Source organism: Ictalurus furcatus, chromosome 10 (genome assembly GCF_023375685.1).
Source record: "Ictalurus furcatus strain D&B chromosome 10, Billie_1.0, whole genome shotgun sequence".
Lineage (NCBI taxonomy): Eukaryota > Metazoa > Chordata > Actinopteri > Siluriformes > Ictaluridae > Ictalurus > Ictalurus furcatus.
In genome coordinates, this window is record NC_071264.1 from 27,988,119 (window position 1) to 27,996,007 (window position 7,889).

General features: G+C 39.4%; 1 protein-coding gene across 2 annotated transcripts in view; it reads left to right on the forward strand.

Moving 5' to 3' along the window:
- Nucleotides 1-237: 237 nt before the first annotated feature.
- The window catches only part of galnt18b (UDP-N-acetyl-alpha-D-galactosamine:polypeptide N-acetylgalactosaminyltransferase 18b), a 112,091-nt gene continuing 104,439 nt past the window's right edge, over nucleotides 238-7,889 (forward strand). The window contains exons 1-2 of one of the 2 annotated variants that reach the window (XM_053633968.1): nucleotides 238-421; nucleotides 539-884. In XM_053633968.1, coding sequence (XP_053489943.1) covers nucleotides 647-884 — 238 coding nt within the window. In that variant the 5' untranslated portion in view covers nucleotides 238-421; nucleotides 539-646. Of the gene's footprint in view, nucleotides 885-7,889 lie in introns of both variants that reach the window. The other variant, XM_053633967.1, reaches the window with a different exon arrangement.

Consider the following 7,889-nt stretch of genomic DNA (forward strand, 5'->3'; position numbering starts at 1 on the left):
TTCTACAAACAGCCTATGAAAAGTATATGAGATATTTCATGTATATTACTGAAGTACATCTAAAAACAGAAACCAGACAAAAAAATAAAAAAATAAACAAAAACAGTTGTTGTTTTTTAAGCATCTCGCTGTTGCCGTCTTTTGGAAACATAGACACGCCCACTTGATCTTCATTGGCTCGCTGTCTAATTGAAGGCAACTCATTTGTCTCGTCTCATTGGTTGGTTGAGAGGATGGAGCGCGCGCGCCTTGCCTGCCAGCTGGTTCCTATAGAGACGCTACTGCTGAGAAAGTGAGTGAGTGAGTGAGTGAGAGAGAGAGAGAGAGCGCTCGCGATGGAAGACGCGCGCGTACATGTCGGAACAGGAGCAGAGCAGCCGTCCGCGTGAGGGGGGCGAAAGAAAATAAACATAAGGGAGGAGTAAGTAAGTAAATAAATAAATAAATAAATAAATACCCGTAAAAGCAAACACGTTCAGATTAAAGCATGCGGATAGAGAGAAGCAGGTCACCTTGAGGAATTGTACTTTATTAAAAGAGCCAGGAAGAAGAATAAGAAGGAGAAGGAGAAGAAGAGTGAGGCGGTTCCGCTGGTCCGCGGCGCACCGGCTGCTGAGGCGCTCGCGCTGCACGCAGGCATGTCGGCATGGCGTGCACCAGGAGAACCAAAACTTTAGTGTCGACGTGTGTGATCCTCAGCGGCATGACCAACATTGTGTGCCTGCTCTACGTCGGATGGGTCACTAACTACATCGCCAGTGTGTATATTAAAGTCCCGGTGCCCGTCCCAGCCAGGAAGTTGGAGGGCGACAAGAAGGGCGAAACTCTGCGGATTATAGAGAGACTCGACCGGCTGGAAAACGTCGTGAACCAGCACATACAAGGTGAGGCGATATTCCCCCAACACACACACACACACACACACACACACGTCCCCATGCATAATCCTCCTACAGCGGAAAGTTGTTGGAGTGTCTTTATTTATTCCGTTCTAATGAGCTGTCCTCTCATAATAATACATGTATAGCCTAAGACTTTATTTTTATCAACTTTATTAAGCTACTCTGACTTTATTAGGTAAGAAGATCCCGCAAAAAAGTAGTGTTAAATTATCTTGTCCGAAAATAATTCAACTAGCATTTATCCCTCCCCGCCCCCCTTATTATTATTATCATTATGATTATGATGATGATGATTATTATTATTATTATGGTCTGTATTACACCTCCAGCATGCGTTAAAATAACATGAAGCAGCAGGAAGTCAAAGTGAAGTGCGCATGCGCAGAAACCCATGGCTCGGTAAAACAATTTGACAGACTCCCCCCGTTTTTCTTTTCTTTCATTTTTTTTTTATATTAGTGTCTGTCATTTCATAACTCCAAGACTAAATGTCGAATAATCACGGTAAAGTTTCACCAGGAACTCTTAACGTGACACGACACACAGTACAACGCATTATATACGAATAAAACAGGCTAGCTAACGTTGTAACGTATAGAACCGGGTTGTGCGCATGCGCGGGTTCTTTCGCGTATTTATTGAATTGCGTTTGTTTTATTGATTGTTTGTTTGTTTTGTTTTTTTTTAAATAAAGAGTCCACTCCACATTTTATGTCTTGGCATGATGAGCTAGAGTCACTCTCACGGCACCGTATCGGGTTGTTAGGTTTATTTCCACGCTGTCACATAATCAAATAATCGGCACTGTAATTACATCCGAGCCAAACTTAAAAATAGCGAGCGGTAATCTCGCGAGATTTGAAGTCGCTCCGCGTTGACTGCTGTAGGAGTGTGGTTCAAATGACAAGATGCAAGATAGAAGTTAGGATAAAGACTGATTCGTGACTCATGGGAAAGTTCAAGTGTTACAGCAGCACAGAACGTGTCTGAGGGCAGATGAATAAATATCCGTATGAATTTACACGTTCATAAACAACAGTACTGAAAATTGAGAGTGCTGAAAATTGAGAGTGCTAAAAATTCAGAGTGCTGAAAATTGAGAGTGCTGAAAATTGAGAGTACTGAAAATTGAGAGTGCTGAAAATTGAGAGTACTGAAAATTCAAAGTGCTGAAAATTGAGAGTGCTGAAAATTGAGAGTACTGAAAATTCAAAGTGCTGAAAATTGAGAGTACTGAAAATTGAGAGTGCTGAAAATTGAGAGTACTGAAAATTGAGAGTACTGAAAATTGAGAGTGCTGAAAATTGAAAGTGCTGAAAATTGAGAGTACTGAAAATTGAGAGTGCTGAAAATTGAAAGTGCTGAAAATTGAGAGTGCTGAAAATTGAGAGTGCTGAAAATTCAGAGTACTGAAAATTCAGAGTGCTGAAAATTCAGAGTACTGAAAATTCAGAGTGCTGAAAATTCAGAGTGCTGAAAATTCAGAGTACTGAAAATTCAGGGTGCTGAAAATTCAGAGTGCTGAAAATTGAGAGTACTGAAAATTCAAAGTGCTGAAAATTCAGAGTACTGAAAATTCAGAGTGCTGAAAATTGAGAGTACTGAAAATTGAGAGTACTGAAAATTCAAAGTGCTGAAAATTCAGAGTACTGAAAATTCAGAGTGCTGAAAATTGAGAGTACTGAAAATTGAGAGTACTGAAAATTCAGAGTGCTGAAAATTCAGAGTACTGAAAATTCAGAGTGCTGAAAATTCAGAGTACTGAAAATTGAGAGTACTGAAAATTCAAAGTGCTGAAAATTGAGAGTGCTGAAAATTGAGAGTACTGAAAATTGAGAGTGCTGAAAATTGAGAGTACTGAAAATTGAGAGTGCTGAAAATTCAGAGTGCTAGTGCTGAAAATTGAGAGTACTTTCCTGATACCCGAAAATGTCTACATAGCATACCTTTTAAGAAAAGATTTAAAGTACACGATTGCCTTCTAGATTAAAGTTTTAAACGTACACTACATGCATCCTTCCAGGTGAACGTTCTACAAAAGGTACAAAAGGTGTACCGCGTCAGCGGCAAGGACGCAAGTGCCCTTACGTACCCTTCCGTAATTCGAGTGACGATATGACGATAGGGAAAAATATAAAAGCAACGGTAGCATCGTATGAAATGCAGCAGATAGCTATATCAGGAAATAATACAGAAGCACGGTCGGGAATATCGGTAACACAATGTAAACAGAAAGAAAGAAAGAAAAAAGGATTTTCTAGAGGAACGCGAGAGCCGCAGCAACAAGATGCCACACACACACACACACGGTGTTGTCTTTTCCCTCGAACCAGCAACGTGCATCATGGGTGTTCTCTACCCTGCTCAGGTGTATAATTTAGACAGATACTGCAGTGCATTATGGGATTACATAATTACACAGGATATTCACTAGACGGCATTACAAACTCCCAAGACAATGAACAGGGCGCAGGTGTAGACCCCCATAGGTTGTGTTCTGTTCCAATAGCGTACACATATTCAAGGGCAGGTTCTGATATACTGGTTTGTTATTGCTGATTCAATTCAATTTTATTTGCAGCAGTAGGCATTCTGACAGTTCCGCAGTCTTTACAGACTGTAGATGTAGATTCCTAACGAGCAAGCCGGAGATGACACAGTCGAATACCCGTGACACGAAGAAGAAACGTTGACTCAGAAGAGTGACACCGGGTAGTGCGATTAGACATCATTACGGTTAATGGGCGTAGAAGAGTAAAGACAAAAAAGACAGTTCTAAGCAGAACATGTTGCAGAGATACTGTAACGTGATTATTAGGTCGCATTTGTGTTGTTTTTGTGATTAGACTGCACATTAGTTTTGAAAGGGTACTCGAAATATTCATCTTTGATTTCTCAAAATCTCCAAAAAAATATATCTCTATTTATTATTCAGTTATTGGTCTTATAGCTTATTTGAGGAATAAGACAGTCATGCCGTTATAAGAAAATAATCAACGACAGGGCTGACAGTGTGATGATGTGGAGTTATACTGAAGTGGATTATTTTCCTATAACGGCACACCTTGAAGTGTTTTATTTCTATTTACCCAATAACACAAAGACTGCAACGCTAGTTTATTAAAGAGCGACACATCATACCTTTTATCCGTTTTATCCGAACACCTGTGAGATCAGTTAGTTCCCGTTTGTCCTGTTCCCTCAAGAGCTTGTCATGTGACATGTCCTGCACATGGTGGAACGCATTAAAGTTACAGCTTTACATCTGACCCCGACGAAGCACTGACACCGGAGACTCCTTCCGTAAACACTAAATAAACATCCTGTTTATTAAAGAATACTTTACTACAAGTTACCAAGCTGTTACTATCGAAACGATAACGCATTATAACATCGTGTTAATGTGTTAAAAACCCGTGGTTTGCCTTCTAACTGCACTTCTGTCGGGCCAGCCGTTATAGAAGATGAATCAACACCTTCTGACCAATCAGAATTCAGCAGCGCTGTGGTATAATATTTATTCATTACTCTGAATGGTGCAGTTGCTACATTCAAACTAATAGAGAGATTCAGCATGTGCTTATGACCTTTCATGTAGTGTGTTATCGAGCCGTTTGTGAACGTAAAAAATCTGCAAAGTTTCACACATCAAAGCGCACGACAAACGGAGTTATCGACTCCCAAAAGGAGGAATCGATTCTGAATCAACAGCTGAAACGAGTCGTTAGTGATTCCAGACTTTACTTCCTGTACTAACCTACGTAGGTTTGTAACAAAAAGCCCCGCGTCTGGTCTTCATCGGCCGCTCGCTGACAGACGGAGCTGAAACCCGTTACGGTAGTGGGCGTTTCCTTTTCACCAATCAGAGCACAGTATGCTTTCTAAAAGGAGGAGTTTAGAACGAATCGTTTAGAACGAATCCTTTAGAACGAATCATTTAATGAGTCGTTTGTGACACTGGGGGAAAAAGGTAACGCTGCAGTTTAAAATATGAGCACGTTAAAGTGTTTTTTGATCTCGGATGCACGTAAATCTATCGTATGAGACCTTTTAATACTAAATTCGGCACATTACAAATCCATAATAGGTGCGCTTTAATGCCATGCAAGATGTTCTAGGTTACGTCAGGACTGGCCAATAACGATAAAATACCGATATCGTGATAAATTATCTCACAATACACTTTTGTGAATTATCGTTGGTATTGTGATATCTTTTTTATAATTTTATTTATAATAATAATAATTACACAATAAATGGACCTGAATGGAAGCAGCTGATATAAAAAAAATATATATATTTTCCTTTTTTTCCTTTTTTAAACTCAGTTTAACATTTCTTTATTTTCACAGTTTTTAATGCATTTTTAGCTAAATTATTTACATATCGTGTGTCGTAGAAATTTCGCCAAGTGTCGCGACGTGATAAAGTTTGGAATATAGAAACGCGCAGGAGTCGTGCACGGGTTTATTTATACGAGCCGAGTTGATTCGTTTCGCTGTGTAGGAGTTCATATTGGCAGATATCTGTGTGATTTGTGTGTGTGTGTGTGATTTGTGTGTGTGTGTGTGTGTGGTGAAAAGTTCATTAGCCCATGTTCCAGATGAGAGCCCACAGTTGTGTTTGTGTGCAGAATGTTTTTATTTTTTTCTATTATTTTAATAGCGCTTAGTGAAAAAGCCTGATGCATAATGTATTTTAACGCCACAGCCGACGCACTGGCTCACGTCCTGTTCTTATTATTCGTTGCATATATAAACCTCTATAACAGTACACTCTGTAACACTGCAAAGTGTAAATAGGGGAAGTTTATTTGCGTTATTTCCGTGGTTTTTAACGTCAGTGCGTGCGTAGACGTGAGATCAGATGAGTCATGGTTCAAATTGCAGATTAGCTCCTTCTTTCAGAAGCGTTTATTTGAAATAAATGTAATCATTTCGACTAAATCATTTGCGTCTTAATTCTTTAAACCGCGTCGGAGTCACGGAGAAGAAAGAGATTCCCAGAAATTCATTGGAGATTGGACTGAGATCAGAATTTAATAGTAATACAAACTTTATTAATAAAGATACAGTCGGGTCCATAAGTATCTGGACGTTAAGGTTACTGTTACTTTAGCCGTCCACGACAGGACGTTAACGTCGCAATGTAATGATGAGCTCAAACTGCAGACTTCCAGCTTTAATTTGATGAATTGCATCCTTTATCGTTTTTTTTACACCCTCCATCCTTTTTTTTTTATATCCCTTTATCTTTTTTAAACCCTTTCATCATTTTTACACCCTCCATATTTTCTTACACCCCTCCATTTATTTTTGCAATCACCATCTTTTTTCACGTCCCTCCATCTTTTTTTTTATACCCTCCATCTTTTGTACACCCCTCCTTATTTTTATACCCTCCATCCCTTTTTGCACCCCTCCATCGTTTTCACATCCCTCCATCTTTTTACACACCCTCCATCTTTTTTACATCCCTCCATCTTTTTCATACCCTCCATCTTTTTTTATATCCTTCCATCTTTTTTTTACATCCCTCCATCTTTTTCACACCCTCCATCTTTTTCATACCCTCCATCTTTTTTTATATCCTTCCATCTTTTTTTTTTTTTTACATCCCTCCATCTTTTTCACACCCTCCATCTTTTTTTTTTAATATCCTTCCATCTTTTTTTTTCACATCCCTCCATCTTGTTTTTACACCCTCCATCTTTTTCACACCCTCCATCTTTTTTACACCCCTCCATCTTTTTCACACCCTCCATCTTTTTTACACCCCTCCATCTTTTTCATACCCTCCATCTTTTTTTTAATATCCTTCCATCTTTTTTTTCACACCCTCCATCTTTTTTTACATCCCTCCATCTTTTTTACACCCCTCCATCTTTTTCACACCCTCCCTCTCTTTTACATCCTTCCATCTTTTTCACACCCTCCATCTTTTTTTACATCCTTCCATCTTTTCACGTCCCTCCATCTTTTTTAAATCCCTCCATCTTTTCTACACCCCTCCATCTTTTTTACATTCCTCCATCTTTTTCACACCCCCCATCTTTTTACATGCCTCCATCTTTTTATACCCTCCATCTTTTTTACATCCCTCCATCTTTTTTTAAATCCCTCCATCTTTTCTACACCCCTCCATCTTTTTTACATTCCTCCATCTTTTCACACCCTCCATCTTTTTTACATGCCTCCATCTTTTTTACATGGCTCCATCTTTTTTACACCCTCCATCTTTTTTTTTTACATCCCTCCATCTTTTCACATCCCTCCATCTTTTTTATATCCCTCCATCTTTTTTACATCCCTCCATCTTTTTCATATCCCTCCATCTTTTTTACATCCCTCCATCTTTTTCATATCCCTCCATCTTTTTTACACCCCTCCATCTTTTTTACATCCCTCCATCTTTTTCATATCCCTCCATCTTTTTTACACCCCTCCATCTTTTTTACACCCCTCCATCTTTTTCATATCCCTCCATCTTTTTTTATACCCGTCCATCTTTGTCATATCCCTCCATCTTTTTTACACCCCTCCATCTTTTTCATATCCCTCCATCTTTTTTTATACCCGTCCATCTTTGTCATATCCCTCCATCTTTTTCACACCCTCCATCTTTTCACATCCCTCCATCTTTTTTACACCCCTCCATCTTTTCCATATCCCTCCATCTTTTTTTATACCCGTCCATCTTTGTCATATCCCTCCATCTTTTTTACACCCCTCCATCTTTTTCACACCCTCCACACAACATCACCTGCTCTTTCTCCTGTACACATTTTTCCTTTAGTTCTGAGCTGTGGACTTGTTGTGTTTCTCAGCCACTATGAGCAGGGAGGAGTTTTTGTTTTGTTTGATTAAAAGGTGGAGTGACAATCTGCCCGTCCTGGTGAACAGTTTATTACCACACGCTTTTGGATTTGAATAGATGCTCTAGTCCAATCAAAGGTCGCCTAACTGGCTAATTCATCGTGGGAGGTTT